We start from the raw sequence: 20767 nt of genomic DNA on the forward strand, positions 1-20767 counted from the left end.
ATACTGTTTTAAATGTAGTAAATCGTTTAATGTTACCCTTCTGTTTGTTGAACTGTTGTATAAAATCAATGTCTCATTTGAAATCGTGTGGATATTCAGAAAACACTGCATTCTTGCTCGTATAATAGCTATGATCAACATTAAAAACACTGCTGGATATCAGCCTATATTTTGATCGCAGATTTAGTAGCACAGCTAACGCAAACGGCTCGTGGCAGAACACAGAACGACTGAAAGACACTTTAATTTAAGTAGAAAATCTCAAATGAAGATCGCTAAACTCCAGCTTACTTGTCTGTGTTTTCATATCATCCGCGCTTCTTCAGCAGTGTCGAGAGAGCGCGCGCATGGTTGCCAGATACTATTGAAAAGACCGGGTAGAAAACGTGTTCTTTTAACAGAAAAGCTCTGACTGGGGGTTTAATTATTAAAATATGGCAACCGTAAGTATGAACGCTCGTAAAAAACAGTCAATGTGTTTTCTCCTTTATTTGACACAAACAAGTGGTTTTGGTTTTTAAAAATGTTTAAACACATTTCAGTCTCGTCTTTTTTCGTCAACGATATTGCATGTGTTGATATAGTCACAGTTATGGTTTAATGACGTGGGTGTCGTCTCTCATCGTCTTGTCTTAGTCAGGGGAAAAAAGGTCGTCAACGAACATTTTTCGTCATAGTTTTCGTTAACGAAATTAACACTGGTCCACACTCAAGGTGTACGTGGCTGCCATTGCGGCTTTCCACGCTCCCCTGGGTGATGCAGCAGGATGGGCCACCCCTCATACTTTAATCAGATTCTATAGCCTAGACATTCTTTCTACGCCAGGCACTCTAGTGCTCTCGTCCTAAGTGTGCCTGTGTGCAGCTTCACACTGGGACAGGCAGGGCTCGTTATGGCATAGTGGGTACTCGTTCCCCAAAGTGTCTTATCGCCGCAGTTCGAGTTCCCTCGAAAGGGAACGTCTCGGGTTACGACTGTAACCCTTGTTCCCTGAGAAAGGGAACGAGAACTGCGTCCGTCCGCCACGCCTTCCCCTGCCTGGGAGCGACTTGCTTCATCGCAGAAGCTAACTCTGTTGTGTGCCGGCGTCCTTTTGTAGCTTCCGTGTATGCCGTCACACGTTACGTCATGACGCAACATCAAATCAAGATTGGCTTAGTTTCATTCATGCTTCAGAGCCGCTACGCTAAGGGCGTTCCCCAGAGTGTCTTATCGACGCAGTTCTCGTTCCCTTTCTCAGGGAAAAAGGGGCAGTCGTAACCCGAGACGTTTTCTATTTAAATGTATTCCTGTGATGGCAAAGCTGAATTTTCATCAGCCACTACTCCAGTCTTCAGTGTCACATAATTCAATTTTTTTATTGTTATTTCCAATGGCAAAAACAGCTGTAGAACTGTGAGACATTGAAAGTTTTAAAAAAGAATTTATTTGAAATAATTAAATTAAATTCATCCTTGCTGAATGAAAGTTTTGTTTTCTTAAAAAAATCCAAGGTAGTTAAATCCAAGGGTTCACATACATTTTCCACTCTGCATTGTAAATATTTACAAAGTGAGTTCAGTAAAGACACAACATAATTTCATGTGTGATGGTGTGCATGTTATTTGTTTATGATGAATAAACATCTTGTTCATCAGAACCTGTAACCTTTTTTGTTAATCCATGATGGCAGTCCTGGCTTATATATATATTTTAATTATTATTATTATTTGCAGAAATGGCATAGAAGAACCATTTTTGGGAGATAGAACAACCTTTAGTGGAATGGAAAGGTTCCACGGACGTTACAAGTTATTCATGAAACTGTAGATGCCAAGAAAGAACCTTTTTTTTTTTATCTTTTTGACATCTGCATGTTTTACCCTATATACAATTCCACATACTCACCTCTCCTTCCGAAGACTCTAAAGTGAGATCTTTCCTACAAGAAGCTTTGAATTCCCCTACTCCCGCGTTCACTTCAACACCTTTGGGAGCCTCCAGTGTCAGTGTCCTTGTCGGAGACTCTAGCCTGTTAGAAGAAGACAGACTTTGATGAAGAAATGACCACAAATCAGTTTTTAATGCACACACAGCTTTCAGCTGGACACATAATAATCAAAACATTTCTAAACTTCTCTCTCATGAAAAAAAAACTCTGATTCATTCTAGTGGGTCAGATTGGTCAGATGACTCACATCAATTAAATTATTAAAATACAATTAAATGATTTGAGGCATTTGTATCTCATTATTTTTAAGGAAAAAACACCTTTTATTTTATTTCATTTTTTTTTTTTTTTTTTTTTTTGTATTGAAGTTAATGATATCAGCTGTCATCCAGTTGAGTTCATTAATATATAATCCTTGGTTTACAGCATGTGCCATAAAAATACAGTCGTTAGTTAAGTCCTCTAATCTGATTGAACAAGCAGGGCTTCGAGAGTGCTGATATTTAGTATAACAATATTGGAACATTTCACTTTCCTCAACGATGCAGACTAATTAAGGCCTTCATATTTAAGCTCTATTTAGTGCTATATGAGACTTGTGAGAGACAAATAATGTGCAGATTGTAAAGAGCGAGAGCATGGTTAGAACAAAAATAATCAATATGAGATCTGTCAGGGAATGAGATAACTGAATGAACTGTCCACTTTAAAACACTGAGAAAGAAACATTAGTGACCAGGAGAGAAAAAAAGAAAAACATTATATGTATATATAATGTTTGCAAGTCTGTCAATGTGAACTGCAACCCATTTTACTTCTGTACTGTCGACAAAGCAAAACAAGACAAAAGGAGACTTTATTTTATTGATCTTAAACGGAAGTCATGGTGAAAAGTGAGTGTTGCAGAGCAGAATGGAGACAGAAATAAATAAATATTTGCTATTTGCTAACTATTTGGCTATTGGTTGACATTATGCATAGCCTGCATGGTCTATGTGATGTCAACAAAAAAGGAAAGTTGCTCTCGAATTAATCAATGTATTTCGCAATTTAATTAAAGGCACAGTATGTACGTTTTGCCGCTAGAAGTCACTTATTCAAAACAATGACAAAGGAGCAGCTTGATGATGTCGTGTGTCGTGAACGAATGTGGAGTCATGGGAGTTGTCGTCTTCACCTCCACAGCTAGCTGATGGAAATCAATCCGATGGGACTAAAGGCAAAAATCATGTTCATGGATGAGCTAATGTATTTTTAAGTTTCATTAACATTACTGTGGTATAAGGCAGGGCAGGACAGAGAGCCATGGGAGCGGAACGAGGCCGGAACAAGGCTGATAAAAAAACAACAACTCTTTTTTCTGTCCTTCCTTGTTCTATCTTGCTCTATCTTCTGAAATAAAAAAAAATAAAAAAATAAAAAAACTCAATCTATGCAATCTTCAATAAAGCAGCAAAACAAAATATCTTAAGTGTGCAGAGAGTGGACTTGATTTTATATGAAAGATAAGAGAGGCCAGCTTTAGTCTCTTATCTGCCTGATTCATTATTCCGCTAGCAAATTCACCCATTCAAACATCCAACTTGACCTTTTCTGCCACTCTCACAAATGTATGTGTCGGGATATTTGTTACAGTCATATGCAAAGCAATACATAAATATGACTCTTTAGAATTTTAAACCAACTTCACATTTATACTCCTTTTGCTTCCTATTGCAAACCTATGGTCTTTGTTCAGAATATTTTTGTGTATGTATTGTATGTGTATGGTGTTCTGACTGGCAGCATTCAGGTTTACTGAGCTAAAAGAGTTCTAGAAAAAGAATCAGTGAATGTTACTGTATGTAATATATCTGCTATTCACACGATGAAGTTGTAGCTCAATAACAGACCAGTTGCAAAACTCAAATGTTGTGCATGTATGCCATTTAAATACATATGTAGATCTGAAGCATCTGAGGTTGAAATCAGATTACAATCTTACGATTTGAAAATCTTATGCATTACAAGGTCGCCTTTTATAATTTGACTTTGGCTGCCACAACATGTCAGGCAATTTCTATGATGCACTTTTGACGTGACTAAGATATGTAAATAGCTACAAGTACATGCTAGGAGCCTTTGCAGTTCAGTCTATAGTCTAGTGAGTCTAGAATTTGAAAGTGATTTCAGACCTAAAAAAACATAATTTCTGTAAAAGAAGCTGTGCATTGCCAAAGTTGTATTAACATTTTACACACATATACCCTGAATTCCACACTGAATTAAAAAAATATATATATTTAAAATAAATGAAAATGAAAAAAAAATAAAAAATGAAAAAAAATGTACATACAAAAGTAAAAAAAAAAAAAAAAAAAAAAAAAAAAAAAGGATGAACCTCCCTTTAAAAAATGTAATTGTTTATTTTTTAATACCTTGTTTCTTACTTTTGCAAACCTTTCTACAATGAGCCACCAAATGAGATTTTCTCCTCCCATGAGTTGTGTGTGCTTCGACGTATCATTTATCACTATGCTCATGGTCACAGAAGCTGGGTACTGACTTTTGACTTTTGAGAATAAGACCAATGATGACATTAAGCAGCTCAATACCAACAGCTAACCTTTGACTTCATGTTCCTCTCTGAGTATTTACTTTTGGTTGCAGCCCTTCAGATTGATGAATGACACTGTACTATGGGTAGATGAACATCAGCCAAAGCCAAAGATGAAAAAAGCGTTGCATTTGACATTTTCAAGCCTCCCTGAGTTTTAAAGCTCCTCTCTGTGAGATTCTTACTTACTGGGCTCCATGATGTTATAGGATAAAACCAAGGGACCAAGACTCTTAGAAACTCATTTAGAAAGTTACAAAAGTTGTGCAAGTTAGTTTTGGCGGTGGGAAGAGAGAAACATTGAGACATCGCTGCTTTACAATAGTTTCATCACAAGTGCACAACATTGCTGATAATGGCGCCAAAAATAGGGCTTTCAAGAAAGTTCACTGGAGCTCTTGACCCTCCGAGTGGGTTTCCTCTATAGCTCGCTGAGCTCTTGGCCCAATGGTCCATTTGCTGTCTTCAACATTCCCTGACAAATCCTTGAATCGGTCAAAAATGACTTTTTGTAGTCCGCCCGTCTGCTGTGTGAAATGTAGCTGGGGAAATTGTGGCTGGCAGCAAGACCCTGTGAGAAAACGTAAAGCAATTTCATGCCCGTGCTCATCCATTGCTGATAATTTAATTGATAGTGATAGAACTGGGGAACCGGCATGGGCAGAGAGTGAAGCAAGAATAAGGTAGACCCACTGGGTATCTAAAGCACTGCTGCGGCGAGGAAGGAGGTTACAGGTATAAAGGAATGATATTGTATCTTATTTCACTCTTGTTGAAGAATATCATTCACTCGAATGAGACCATGTGTCTTGGGAAGGCACCACTTCAGGTCCACTTCAAACCAAGATGAAAAGAGACAGGAAAGAACGAAAACGATAGAGAGTTAGATAGTAATTTAGAATGTTGTTCAAAAAAAGGACAGTGACAATCACAATCTGACATCATCCATTCAGTTTAGACTACACTGCTTTAAGCTGCCTTTCCACTGCACACGACATTCGCATTCGATTGTCGCATTTCACCCCCTAGTGACAGTCGCAAGGAACTTTGAATTTGGTCGTGAAGCAACCGTTACCTCTGCTTATTCACCATGGTAAAATTAAGAATTTTAATAAATGTAATGCATGTATGGATATATCCACACAAAACAAATGACCCTCAATACATCTCAAATAAAAACAATAGATTTTATAGAGATAATCAACATAAATATTGATTAAATCATTATAAAATAATTATTTCTGCCATAATTATTAATATCCGCCATTTTACAGAAATAGTGTTTACAGAATAACGTTAAAGTGTTAAAATATTGGTAATTCTAACATAAGCACTCATAGTTTTGATTAGGGTACATCACATCCGGTCGGCTGGTCGCATACGGTATAGGCGCAGAAGAAAATTCAATGCATCCGAAGCTCAAATCGGATCCGGAATTTCTGCATACATATATGACCGGAACTCCACGCTGCTCCTGTACTTCTCTCCATTGGAAATGAATGACTTCTGGTCCAACGGCTGTCGTGTGCAGTGGAAAGGCAGCTTTAACAGTGACTTTGTAGTTGCATTTCACTAGTGAGAGTTCCCACTACTGGTTGCCTAGTAATGTTTTGTGAATAACATTCACGGATGTTACTCTAAATGTAGACAATGAATCCGTTTCCTTGCCGCTACAAACAAACATTTTGGAAGAAAAAGAACAAAAATGGAATCATAAAATGCTAAAAGATGAACGAGAGACAGTGTATGCTCTTTGCCATCGAGGATATTTATCTGTGGTGAAAGCACAAACGCCGTGTATCTGTGTTCACAAAACCATTCAGGCTCAGAGTCAGCACCTATGTACCATATGTACACAGAGACATATCATACATTTTAGGAATGCTGACCGCTAAAATTAACTTCTCCTCCATCTTGCCTCAACACTCCACTACTGGATGTAGTGACGGATCACGTGCGCTCCACTGACTTCATTCATATTGGTTGTCGCTCTCGAAAGTAGCTCTTCATTTGCATAAGTTAAACATATCTCAGCATTGTCGCATTGCTGGACATGCCCCCAGCCTGTCGCCAATGGTCACTGTTGATTGTGTCGCTGGAAATCACCAGCTCTCTATTAAAACTGAAATTGAAACTGATCATGTTGCTTTGTCACTGCATGTTGCTGGTGGGTTGAATGGGGCTTAATATGCTGATTGTAAAACAGTTGTGGAATTCAAGGAACAGAAATTCAAGAAAAAATAACAGCATTTATTTGAATTTGGATTTATAGTTACTTTGTGAAATTATAAATGTCTTTACTGTCACTTTTGATCAATTTAATATCAGAAAATTATAATTCCTTAAAAAAAAAATCAATAAAAATATGAAAATACTTTTTTTTACTTAAAATCATCATCATACTCATAATTTACTTAGATTACTTATTTTCTTCAAACATTTAAATATAATAAAAATAAGTCAGTCAGAATTCCATCTAAAGTCAGTCAAAATTCTTTCAATGATATGATGTATATACTGTCGCTGAGTGACTTTCATTCTGTGGAAAAGACAGATGACAACAAGGGCAATTTACTAAACTGCTCAATAAAAGTAAAGGTCACCACCACAGATCGATATGACGCCGAAACCACATACAAAAATCATCTAAAAATTAAGTTTAATCTCTTATGAAAAAAACAAACAAAAAAAAACAAAAAACTACTTCACTCATCCATACTGACAGTATTAGGAATGGGCCGAGAGGTACGGCACTATAGATGCCAGAGTAATCCCTGTGTGATAAGGTAATCAATGAATTTGAAGGTCAAGTCCGAGGGGTGGATGTGCTCAATGTCCATATGAGTGGAATGTAATTTAATGTGGATTTGAGAGGGCTGTGTTTCCAGGATCACATCTACAAAGAATCTCATGTATTGCATATAATCATATGCAATCATTACCTGTGCAAGTGACAATCATATACAGTTACACTAAGATTGAAGCACCCAGTAGTAGTTCTTCATACCTCCCAAACACTCAAGTAAATCAAATCTAATTTCCAGGCACCATAATTTCTAGATCATGCCCAATCAGTCACTCATGGGCTCAGGGTCACAGATGCACTTTTATCATGATTTAGAACCCTCTTGCTCTACCCAAACTTTAACCACAGCCATTATGAGAGAAGCCAGAAAAAAAAAAAAAGTATTCTCATAAATGAGAACTTGAGAGCTGGAAAAGCCAGGTATGAGGTGAATCTTGTCAGATGCTTGAAAGATGAGTCTAAGAGTGGCCTTTAGCTGAAAAGATGGAGAGAGATAAGAATCCATGGTTAATGTCCCTGACTGGGATCCGCAGATGAGATACAATCTACACAATGATATATATATATATATATATATAGTTGTAGGGCTTTTTTTTTTCTTTTTTTTTAAGAAAAAAAAGTTTATTTGAATCACTTGCTCTTCGGTTTGAGACTCTTAAAATTGGTTTACAACAACAGAGTCCTGAAACATTAAAAATCTCTTGCAAAATATCTTGACAGGCAGATAGAAAGGCAGATATGCAGATAGATAGATAGATAGATAGATAGATAGATAGATAGATAGATAGATAGATAGATAGATAGATAGATAGATAGATAGATAGATAGATAGATAGATAGATAGATAGATAGATAGATAGATAGATAGATAGATTCTCATTTGGTACTATTGTTTGTTCAAACCCTATTGTGAAATTTAAAATAGCAATTGGACAATGAAGACTCACTGGATGAATGATAGCCATTGTGTAATTACTTTGTAAGGAGAAATGTGGCGCAGAGACACACACAGTCACAGAAGTAATTTGCCCAAGTATGCCGAAATGGTCTATATTTCGACTGGCTGTGGAGATTCAGGTGTGCAATAAATCTACCAAAACCCCTTTAAATCCCCCCTCAAACAATCTCCCTCGCTCTTTCACTCTCTCTCCATCCATAATTATGTTCTAGAGAGGAAAAGTGCCGGCTGTCTCATCTGGATTAATCCTCACATTTTCAGTTACACAGTTTGCAAGACAACATTTTTTTAGCCCTTTTGTTTGGTTCAGCTTTCACTTGAGCTGGTATAATTCACAATCTTGATGGGTCCTTGAGACCCAAGCATTGATATTGATATAGTATTATTATTTTTGTTTTTAGGAAGCAATTAGCTATATAAAAAAAATTGTTAAGGCAAACGTCTCGGGTTACGACTGTAACCCTTGTTCCCCGAGAAGGGAACGAGACACTGCGTCGTCGTCGTGACGACACTATGGGAACGCCCTCAGCGTAACGCATCTGAAGCATGAATGAAATCTGTCCAATCCTGATTGGTGCTGCGTCATGACGTAGTAGATGACGGCATAACCGGAAGATACAAAGGGACGCCGGCACAAACACACGTTAGCTCCTTTGCGATGAAGCACGCGCTCTGCCCGTGATAGGTGTGGCGACGAGACGCAGTGTCTCGTTCCCTTCTCGGGGAACAAAGGTTACAGTCGTAACCCGAGACGTTCCCCTTCGAGGGAACTCGCACTGCGTCGTCGTCGTGACGACACTATGGGAACGCAATGCCCACTATGCCACACCGTAAGCACGCCACCCTAGTGTGAAGCTGGGAGACCAGGCACACTTAGGACGCGATCACTCTGGCGCCAGGCGTCACAGGGAGTTGCAGACTATAAAATCTTATGAAGGTGTGTGGAGTGGCCCACCCAGCCGCTTCGCAAATATCTTGAAGCGAGGCTCCAGAAAGGAGGGCTACCGAGGAGGCCATGCTCCTGGTAGAATGAGCCCTCACAGCTATAGGTGAAGGCAGACTGCGCACCTGATAAGCCATGGCTATAGCCTGAACAATCCAATTACTGATTGTCTGCTTGGATGCAGGCAGCCCTTTCTTGGGTGAACCAAAGCACACCAACAACTGGTCTGACTTCCTCCACTGAGAGGACCTCTCAAGGTACACTCTCAGGGCTCTGACCGGGCAGAGCAGGTGAAGTCTCCCCTCTTCCGCCGTCACGTGAGGTGGAGGATGGAATGCCTGAAGAACCACTGACCGTGCCACATTAAATGGCACCTTGGGCACATAGCCCGGTCTAGGGTGTAAGATGGCCTTAACTCCGCCAGGGGCAAACTCCAGGCAAGTTGGCATTATAGCCAAGGCCTGGAGATCCCCCACTCTCCTCAGAGAGGTGATAGCAAGGAGAAAGGCCACCTTAAGGGTCAGGTTCTTTGCCTCAGCCGACTCCAGTGGCTCGAAGGGGGCCTCAGCCAACCCTTCAAGTACCACCGCCAGGTCCCAGGTTGGAACTCTGGAGCGAGCCGCAGGCCTCATCCTCCGAGCCCCACGGAGGAAACGTACAACCAGATGGTGCTTCCCCAAAGGCCCCTCACCTATAGGCGAGTGGAAAGCCGCAATGGCAGCCACATACACCTTAAGTGTGGACGGGGTAAGACCGGCGGAGAAACGATCTTGGAAGAACTCCAGCACTGAAGCCACTGGGCAGTTAACTGGGTCCACCTCACGCTCTCTACACCAAGTGGAAAACACATTCCACTTCAGGCTGTACAGTCTCCTGGTAGAAGGAGCCCTGGAGCTGAGTAGGGTCTCGACAACATCTGCTGACAGGCCAGCCTCTAGGTACCGAGCCCCCTCAGGGGCCAGACCCAGAGGTTCCACAGCTCTGGCCGGGGGTGAAATATTGTGCCCCTGCCTGCGACAGCAGATCCCTCCTCAGAGGGACCTGCCACAGAAGGCCGTCCAGCAGTGCTACAATGTCCAAAAACCATACTCGGGTCGGCCAGCGGGGTGCTACTAAAAGTAGGCTGATCCCCTCCCGGCGGACTCGCTCCAAGACTCCCGGGAGCAGAACGATCGGGGGAAATGCGTACAGACGCAGCCTTGGCCACGTCTGCATCATGGCGTCCAGCCCCAGCGGAGCTGGATGCCTGAGAGAGAACCACAGTGGACAGTGGGACGTCTCTTGAGACGCGAACAGATCCACTTCCACTGGGCCGAATCTCACGCACATGGCTTCCACCACCTCTGGGTGGAGTCGCCACTCCCCGGGCCTCAGCCCCCGCCTCGACAGGACGTCTGCTCCCTGATTTTGGTCCCCGGGGACGTACATCACTCTGAGAGACGACAGTTTCCCCTGGGACCACAGAAGGATCTGGTGTGCCAGTCTGCATAGAGGGCGCGACCTCAGACCCCCCTGATGATTCAGATACGCGACTACAGAAGTGTTGTCCGAGCGTATCAGGACATGGTGGCCGCGGAGGTCTGGGAAAAAGCTCCTCAGAGCTTTGTAGACCGCCAGCATTTCCAGGCAGTTGATGTGCCAGGAAGAATGCCGGGTCTCCCACAGACCTCTCGCAAAGCGGCCGTCCATGACCGCGCCCCAACCAAGTGAGGGAGGCATCTGTTGAAACGGTTTTCCGGCAACATGATGCTCCCAGCACCGGTCCCTGGGACAGGAACCAAGGTTTCCTCCATATGACGAGAGAACGAAGGCATTTGCGCGTTACCCTGATCATACGGAACGGATTTCCCCTCGGGGAAAACCCCTTGGCTCTCAACCACCACTGTAGGGGTCTCATGTGTAGCAGGCCAAAGGTATGACGTTGGACGCTGCTGCCATGAGCCCCAGCAGTCTCTGAAACTGCTTCACAGTGAGGTTGTGGCCTAGCTTCACTCTGGAGACCATCGCCCGTATGAATTCCACCCGTGCAGGAGACATTTGTGCCCGCATCGTCGTGGAGTCCCATACCACTCCCAGGAACATAGTCCTCTGGGAGGGCGTCAACACGCTTTTCTTTGTGTTGAGTCTCAGCCCCAAGCACCTGATATGGGCTAGAACGACATCTCGATGCCGAACTGCCATATCGTACGACTTGGCTAATATTAGCCAGTCGTCGATGTAATTGAGTACACGAATGCCCTGGAGTCTCAGCGGAGCCAGCGCTGCATCCATGCACTTGGTGAAGGTGCAAGGGGAAAGAGCTAGGCCAAAGGGAAGAACCCGATATTGGTACGCTTCGCCCCCGAAAGCGAACCTCAGGAACTTCCTGTGACATGGAAGGATGGAAATATGGAAGTATGCGTCCTTCAGATCTATCGTGACGAACCAGTCCTCGAACTGGATCTGACTCACGATGGCTGGAATTGTGAGCATCTTGAACCTGAATCTCCTCAGAGAACGATTCAAGTGCCTGAGATCTATTATTGGACGCAACCCCCCATCCTTCTTGGGAACTATGAAGTACCGGCTGTAGAACCCGGACTCCCTGTCTGGCAGAGGAACACGTTCTATGGCCTCCTTGACCAACAGGGATTGAACTTCCTGTTCCATAACCCGAACCTGCTCTGAGCCGACCACAGTCCAGACCACCCCGTTGAACTTCGGGGGAGGGGAGCTGAACTGCAGTCTGTAACCCAGCTCTACAGTACGCAGGGCCCACGCAGATATATTCGGAAGCATGACCATGCGCCGAGATAATCCACTAAGGGAACCAGCCTCTCAAGGCTGGCCTCGGGTGTCAACCGAGCCTCATTCCCGACCCCCTGAAGCGGCTGACCGGCAGGGAGCAGTCGAGAATGATTTTCGGTGTGCGGACGCGTTCGCTGCCCAGCCGCAGGTCTTTCTAGAGGCGGCTGGAGCGGCGTGCGTGCGCGGGAAATCAGTGTGGCCCGAAGCGTACTGGACGGCGGGAACACAGCACTGATTTCCTGAGAGCTCCGGGGGGAGGCGACCTCGATCGCTCCACCCCGGGGGGGACAGCTCTGAGTGGTCCGGCCGCAGCTAGGACCACCTGGCAGAAGCCTTCTTTGCCTAAAGGATCGACGGTCCTCAGATCGACCTTAGGCTCAGAAGGCTTGCCGCAAGAGCGCCGTCTCCTTTGCCAGGCTCCCTCGGGAGGGGCGCGGGAGGCGACACTCTTTTTGCACCTGTCGGTGCGAGGCTCAACATTTTAATTCCTCAAAATGAAATGCAGCCAAAAACACTAGATAAGTGAAACGGTGGTAGGCTGAATTAAAATATATAACTTCTCAAAGTCAGATAATATTCCATCATTTTAATTCCATTAAGAATTAAATGCAGCCATAATCACCAGACAATACTGTTTGTTTAGTTTAATATTTATTTAAACGGTTTCGTAATCTATGTGCTGCCTCGGCAACGCGAGATTCGAGCCGTCGGTCACAATATATCGGCTTTCATCCCTCGAGAAGAAAGTCAACAATTGCGAGGTTGAAACATCCGACAGCGCACGGCTTTTTTCTATGCACGCGCGCCGAGATATTTCTCAATGAACACTGCCAGCCCCCTCAGGAGCTGACTGTGAATGCCTCGCACCCAAACAGTATTATTTCACAGATCGTGTGTGTCCCTTTTATAGCAGACTCGTAATCTACGCGCTGCCTCGGCAAATGCGAGATTCGAGTCATTCACAATATATTTGGCTTTCATCTCTCGAGAAGAAAGCCAACGGGCGCGAGGCTGAAACACCCGGAACGCACGGCTGTGTGCGTCAAGATATTTTTCAATGAACACACAGCCAGCACCCTCAGGAGCTGACTGTGCATGCCTCGCACCCACACAGAATCTTTAATGCAGAATAGCCCCGTAATCTACGCGCTGCCTCGGCAAGCGCGAGACGCGAGCTATAGATTCTGTATTGCAATGCAGACATAATCTACGCGCTGCCTCGGCAAACGCGAGATCAGTCACAGAATCTTTATTGCAGAGTAGACCCGTAATCTACGCGCTGCCTCGGCAAACGCGAGATCCGAGCCACTAGATTCTATATTGCAATGCAGACGTTATTTGGGACAATTCTTATAGGACAAACAACACCAAATAGGACAAACAGTTTCACACAGAGCGCTTTGCTGAAGAGCAAAAAGCTAACGTGTGTTTGTGCCGGCGTCCCTTTGTATCTTCCGGTTATGCCGTCATCTACTACGTCATGACGCAGCACCAATCAGGATTGGACAGATTTCATTCATGCTTCAGATGCGTTACGCTGAGGGCGTTCCCATAGTGTCGTCACGACGACGACGCAGTGCGAGTTCCCTCGAAGGGGAACTTTGCATTGGGGTATAATTTTAGGAAACACTGCAAAATTGCAATGTTGAAAATTTAGGGTTGCAAAAATGTCACCACTATATCGTTTTTGAAGCAAATGAAAGTTTTAAATTCACAACACACAAGCACACAAGTATGTAGCACCATTATTTACTGAAAATTATGAATGATTTAATTACTTTATACAAAAATTGCTTTATACGCAATTCTAATACCCTGGTCTCTGAGATTAAGAGGATAATTATAGCGGACTAAGTAGCAGATATTAGTGGAGCCATTTTACTAATTTTCCTATACTCCAATCAAAACTGTAAATGTAATTTGTCTCTATACACTCCAACCAAGACACTTATCTTCCTAGGTAACATGTTTAAGCATCATTGGTGCCCTCCTGATGAATAGGCTGTTCCAAACAGTCGGCAGCAAATGCATTGTAGCATGGATTTTTGTTGCTGATAAAGCAATCCCAGAATGCACTGCGGTAAGATCAAATTGTCATCCATGCAAACATCAGTTTTATTTTATTCAGTACTGAAAATTATTGATTGGAAATCATCTAATTACAATTTTATTTCATCCAATATTTGTGTTATGCATTTATTTGTATCAAGGTAGAAGCTCAGCAACATGACTGATGGAATTGATTGTGTTTTAATTACTGTAAGAATCATGTGTTTCACAGGAAGTGCTACTTGTGTTCTGCCTGTGTGAATCCCTGCCCATGAGAAGCATTTCAAATCCATCTCTTTGAGGGTTTCTTTTCAGTCAGGATGCTGCCTTTGAAGGTAATTGCATATGTGAACAGAAGAGAATGAGATACGGCATTGGAACTGAGTTTATCTTAACATTTACAAGTGTTAGTCAGCAGATGTTAACCACAGTGGCTTTATTGGAATGGGATCAGCCCTGCCAAATCCTTCTGTTACATCCCGCATCCTCAATGATTCTAACTCTGTCTACACGACAGTTACGCCAGGCGTGACAAAAGTGATTTTTGCTAGTTTCAGCCTGACGCAGTTATCATTTTCAGGCTTCTCTCATAATGGCTGTGGTTAAAGTTTGGGTAGAGCAAGAGGGTTCTAAATCATGATAAAAGTGCATCTGTGACCCTGAGCCCATGAGTGACTGATTGGGCATGATCTAGAAATTATGGTGCCTGGAAATTAGATTTGATGGGCGGGTCCACAACACGCATACACTTTGTCCCGTAGATGGTTTGCTCGCACACTTTAATCTCGTGCACGAGCTGATCCGTTTCCTCGCTAGAGAAGCGTTCTTTTAAAGGGAATGGGAGATGAGACTCTGAATGGTTTATTGCACGTTACGCCCAAAACACACCCATTACTCACTAAGAGAATTATAGGGACAACCCTTTTAGACCATGCGCCGGGTGTGCCAACCATTTTTCAAGTCGTTAAACGACAATTTTTCCGTCATTAAACTATAGCAAAAGTGGATTCGGACACGCCATAAGTGCACTTGCGCCGTGCGCTTTAGACCATGCGCTTAGACCGTTAAAATAGGGACACAAGTGTGCTGCACAAGCCCTGAAAATTTAAGCGAAAGCATTTCGATCACCCCCCTCGTGGCTGACTGCAGTATAGGTCTTAAACTCAGCCCTCTCCATGTAATCGATTGGGACGTAAGCCAATCACACAGATGTATGTACAAGTGTTTGTTTTCCCAATAATGTTTGGTTTAAGTTAGTTGTTTGATGCAATAAAAATGGGGTGTACGGTCATGATTGATTGACTATATACTGTATATTCCAGCTGCAGCTTGTCAGCACACAGTCAAATAAAGATGGAATCTTTATTCTCTGGATTTAATAATTAACTGCAAAACGAAAGGGCTGGAGAAGTTTGATGCACTTCCCTCAAGATGTGACTCTTAGCAGCAGCCCACCAGTATTGATTTGAACGACTGGCATTTGTGCACTCATGACACTGAGGTGCTGTTCTTTCAAACAAAGATGCTTTGTGTTTGCTTGTTAAAAAACTTCAGACAGAAGCTTCCATCTCAAAACCTCATTTTCATAAGAATACAATGCTGGGAAATTGATGCTGAACTCACATTCCCCTTTATGAAGGACTAGTTAAAAATGGATTTGACGGCTAGTTATTTTCTCAAATCTCTCTTTTTATTGAATATAACTTTGTTGAAATATATTTTGCCTGAAGAATTCAGCATTATATAGAGGATTTTTTGTTTTTCTGAAAAGTACGTGGTGGCCTTAGATGAGTGTGGACTCCGAGCAAAACTCCCATAGACTCTCATCAGTTCTGGGGCGGCTGGATCAATTCTCATCTTATTATACCCTGCATTAGCTGGCAGAGTTAACGGATCGCTAATGGCATGACGCTGTTGCACTCTCACCCTAGGCACCCTCGCCAGGCTATTACAAGCACAACCAAACCCTACTGCTGGGCAGGGGAGGTGGAAAAAAAACAGCAAGGCTATTACAGTCTACTTAAACTTGGTGCATGGCCTTCAACAATGCCAACTGAGCTGACAGTGACTAAACAAAGTCTGGGAAGAGAGGATTGTACAAGAGTAAAAAGAGAGGTGGTGCTTAGAAGATGGAGGTCATCCAAGCCGTCTCAAATGGTGGTAATGTTTCTTTGTCTGAGATTTGCAGTTTAATTAATGAGAGCCTGAGGCAAGTTCAAACCTCAGCACTGAGAGAGGAGCATGGAGCTAAACAAATGAAGGCAAATGACCAGAATTATGCCAAGAAGAATAAAAGATGGAAAGCCAGTAGCTGCTGATTGGAATAGCGTTCCAGCAATAGAGCCCCCTTTTTTAATACGTATAGCAACCAAACTTTTGTTTTATCACTGTTATACTGTTCTCAATGATTTGGATGCTACTCCAAAAAATACACAAAAATATGTATCAATAAAAAAACACATGTATTATAATTTACCTAAATTAGTGAATACTGTATAAAACCATATTAGATCACAATATTCAAACAGCAGAAAAAAATAGCAGCCCAAGCATTCCATTAAAGTAGTTGCTCAAAATGTAAAATGATGTCAGTTACTTTCTCTTATGTCGTTCCATGAAAGCTTTATCCTTTAAATAATTAATAAATATTGGAGTGATAAAAAAATAATAAAAAAAAGTACTTAGATGCTCATATGGTTTCACTAATTTGGTTCATTCAAATCTCATTTGTCAGATATTTGTCAGAACTCCAGTCTAGTATCTAGTACCAGAAAGAAAATACAACAGTGTGCATGATTATATAAAATATGTGGCACATCAATGCTGCACATCTTTTTTAAATGCTTTCAAATAACATGAGACTGTGAAATGTTAATGAGAGACTACAGCAAGAAAAGATGGCTATGTTATGAATAGTTGAGCAAGTATTAGTCATTTGCTGGGTTTGACAGGTGCTAATAGTTCTGTCAATGGTGATCCCACATTAAGTTAACATTTTTAATAAACATCTTAATAAAAGGCCTGAGGCACAGGGTGAATTAAATGTAACATTTCTATTATGTGGAGAAAAATAAATAAATACATAAAATAAATTCAATTTGTATCCACTAGTTATGACACAATTATTCCGAAATAAAATAAATAAAACCCTCATGTTACTCCAAACTTACACAGAACACTAACTCTTAATAACTATTAACGTAACTAAAGTATTATAAAAATGTTAAAGCTCTTCTTTTCCATACAATAAATACTCAAATAATAACTATAAATAATATTAAAATAATAATAGTTTAATTCTAAACAAAACATTTACAACTATACCAACACAGTATTTGAAATATACTGAAATATACCTACAGTCGTTTAAAAAAAACTTGTTTTTAAGTATTTTAGTGAGTCAGAAAATGCTGTTGAAAGAAAGAAAGAAAGAAAGAAAGAAAGAAAGAAAGAAAGAAAGAAAGAAAGAAAGAAAGAAAGAAAGAAAGAACTTTAACATAACAAGTTACTTTAACATAACACTCCTTGTACATAAAGTGTAATCTAACCACATGCTGTAATGAGAAATACATGTGTATTAAATTAGTATAGTAGAAACAGAGGCATTTTACAAAAAGAGTACTCTTTCAGTGTAATCAATCAACAAAGTCAGTTTCTACATTCTACTGACTATAATTTTGCAAGTACATGTCAACTTATTTTACTAACCCTAACAGTCTGTAATACTCTAATGAGAGTTAGTTGACATGTAGTTGCAAATTAACGAGTTAGTTGACATGTAGTTGCTTATAGTTAGTAAAATATCTAAAGTAGAATATTGAAATAAACTGTAACCAATTGATGTTACCAACATCCTTCAAACTATCTTCTTTTGTGCTCTGTAGAAGACAGAAGTGCATACAGGTTTGGAACGACATGAGGGTGAGAAAATTATTGTATTTTCATTTTTGAGTAAACTTATAAAAATTGTTTATCCTCAAAATAGTGCGACAAATGTGTTTTCAAAAGTGTGAGCTCTCATTCATCAAAGCCTTGTTATATGCACACATGCACAAAAAGCTTGCAAAAACTGATAGCTTATAAAAATTCCCTTCTGTCAAGTGTTACTTTGAAGGTGGTCTGAATAACTCCCGCTGAGGAACTTGTGAGAAAGTCTATCAACAGGATGCAATTGAACTCTGTCGGAGAGACCATATCATAAGACATTAGCCTTTAATAGACTCTATTAAGTCATTACATGTTCCATTTAGTTTAACTGCACAATTCTGAACTCTAAGAGGGACAGAAACACTGAGACAGAAAGAGGAAGATTTAGAGAGGAGTAAAAAAATTGGACAGATGTTTGTTTACAAAAGTTTTATACACCAAGGACAACATAAAGCTGGCTCATAATTCATTATGTAGGCTCATTACTATTGACTGTTTAGCTCGGTGATAATGAGCACACTTCAATAAAACAATAATTAGAAGAAAGGGAACTTGATTTATACGTTTCCTGCTTTCAATTTGCAAATTAATGAGGTCGAGAGCGAAGTGAAACACATAAAGCGTCTAATACCCTCAGACTTATGATAAAATGTTAATGCAAACAGGTCACTGAAGGATGCCCGATTCTGTCTGAGAAGAACAACCAGAAATTCATGGTGAGGGAGGAGGAGAGAGTGGTGAAGGAGAGTGAAGGAGTCATGATGAGTGTTCCGATTATCTGCAGATTTCCACTGTGGCACTTCAAATCAAAATGTCCACTCATACTGTGAAATAGACCGCAGACTGGGCTGAAATTACGGCAATGCTCGTTATCTGTCCCAATTTTTTTTTTTTTTTTTTTTTTTTTTACAACAGAACAGAGAGCAAAACTGACTGTGGATTTATTGGTAAAAATATGAAATATTATGTATTTATTACTATGAACATTCAATATGAGTGGTCAAAGACTCATTGGTGGACAATGAGACAAAACACAGTACCTTAAAAGATGCATATCTTGCATCCAGTGCTGGAAATGGGAAAAAAAAAATTAGTGGCGGTACCAAGTGCCCAACCAAAGGGAACACTAATCACCATAATGGTGAATTTCAGACCAGCATCACACGCATCACACACATGACCAGCGTCGGCCAATAGTGAGCCTACGTTCTGATGTACAACCCAGAAGTGCTGCGCTGTTACACTACGTGAACTCACTCAGACGCCCACACAGAAGAAAATTAATAGTTGAATAAAGTCTCTTTTTTTTTTCTTTTTTTTTTTTTTGCACAAAAAGTATTCTTGTCGCTTGATAAACTTCTGGTTGAGCCACTGTAGTCACTTGGACTATTTTAAACACTGTCTTTACTAACTTTCTGGGCCTTCAATTACAAAGATAATAAACATATTAAAAAAAATAAAAAAACAGAACATGAATCTATCAATTTGCCACTTCTATAATTCAAAGTTACATCAAAAACCACAAATCCCTTTATTCGAAAGGCTATACATGTCAGAATCAGCTGATGGGTTATTTTTTACCACAGTTAAACTCAGAGGAGATTGGTGATAACACTTCTGTAAAATCGTCAATAAAGGCTGCAGAATATTTCAGAGACCTGTAAATAATGACCAATAAAATGCGTGGAGCACCTTTTCACACTATACTCAGATATTCAAAAGACAAGTAATCACCAAATGGCACTATCTTGCATTGATAGACATCTTTAAATAGAGTAGCTATGCATTCACCTCTCCCAACAGCTCTGCAGACACTTATAAAAGTAAAGTTAGAAAGGGCTGTTAGCTTGCGACTGTCATCTAACCAAGTTTAATTTAGAAACATAAAATCCAGGTTGTTTGTATTGATGATGTCATTGACTAGAAGTGATTTATTTTTAATCACTTCTCTGATTGACGTTTAATAGGCATTAGATTTCCCTGTACGATTTGAGAAGGCCTTAGACTTTCTATCACTTAACAGAACAGAGAAAGCTACAGGCACACTGGGTTCCCGCTTGTTCTGTAAACATTTGGGGGCAGTTGTGGCCTAATGGGTAGAGGGTCATACTTGTAAGCCGAAGGTCACAGGTTCGATTCTCAATACCAGCAGGAAATGATTTCGCTCCCCGGATGCTGCAGTGAATGGCTGCCCACTCCTCCGGGAGCGTATCCACAGTTTGCAATGTGTGTTCAATATTCACTGCTCCTAATATGTGTGCACTAACTTGGTTGGGTTAAATGCAGAGGACAATTTCCAAGTATGGGTTGCCATACTTGGCCTTCACGTCACTTTACTTCACTTAATTTGAGAAATTTACTGTTATCATAGTGGGGACCAGACATAGGCTACAGAGGCTTTGGTGGTTGCAGGGCTCTTCACTTTTAGGTTGATATCCGTGGGCTCAGAGCAATAGAGTGGGAGAGCTTTGTTCCAACATACACCAGCTCTTCCATTTTCCCTGAGAAGCTCAAAAGTGGAGTTGCTAGAGACAGGGATAACATGTCTGCTGAGACGGGCTGGGGCTCGTGTCATATGAGGATGAAACAGTTACCCTGGTTTCCTTTGCTTTTTTCCCAGGAGGTTGTCCTTGGGTGCAGAATCTTGGAGCTGTTCTAGTTCGTCACAGTCTCTCTGAAGTAAACTTTGTGGGCAGTCGCTCAGCTGATATTGTGTCCGTGAGCAGTGGTTGTGGCTGCCTGGTGTTATCATTGTCCTTGTGGGATATGT

The 20767-nt window shown here is 41.3% G+C and overlaps 1 protein-coding gene and 1 long non-coding RNA gene across 3 annotated transcripts in view; one reads left to right on the forward strand and one right to left on the reverse strand.

Moving 5' to 3' along the window:
* LOC309495921 overlaps positions 1-20767 on the forward strand; it is a 385613-nt gene that overhangs the window by 115752 nt on the left and 249094 nt on the right. The window lies entirely within an intron of this gene.
* The window catches only part of sgcz (sarcoglycan zeta), a 328983-nt gene that overhangs the window by 18687 nt on the left and 289529 nt on the right, over positions 1-20767 (reverse strand). For both annotated transcript variants that reach the window (XM_082165838.1, XM_082165839.1), the window contains exon 7: positions 1889-2012. In XM_082165838.1, the coding sequence (XP_082021964.1) occupies positions 1889-2012 (124 nt within the window). The remainder of the gene's footprint in view (positions 1-1888; positions 2013-20767) is intronic.

The sequence above is a fragment of the Leuciscus leuciscus genome (genome assembly GCF_965113295.1).
Source record: "Leuciscus leuciscus genome assembly, chromosome: 3".
NCBI lineage: Eukaryota > Metazoa > Chordata > Actinopteri > Cypriniformes > Leuciscidae > Leuciscus > Leuciscus leuciscus.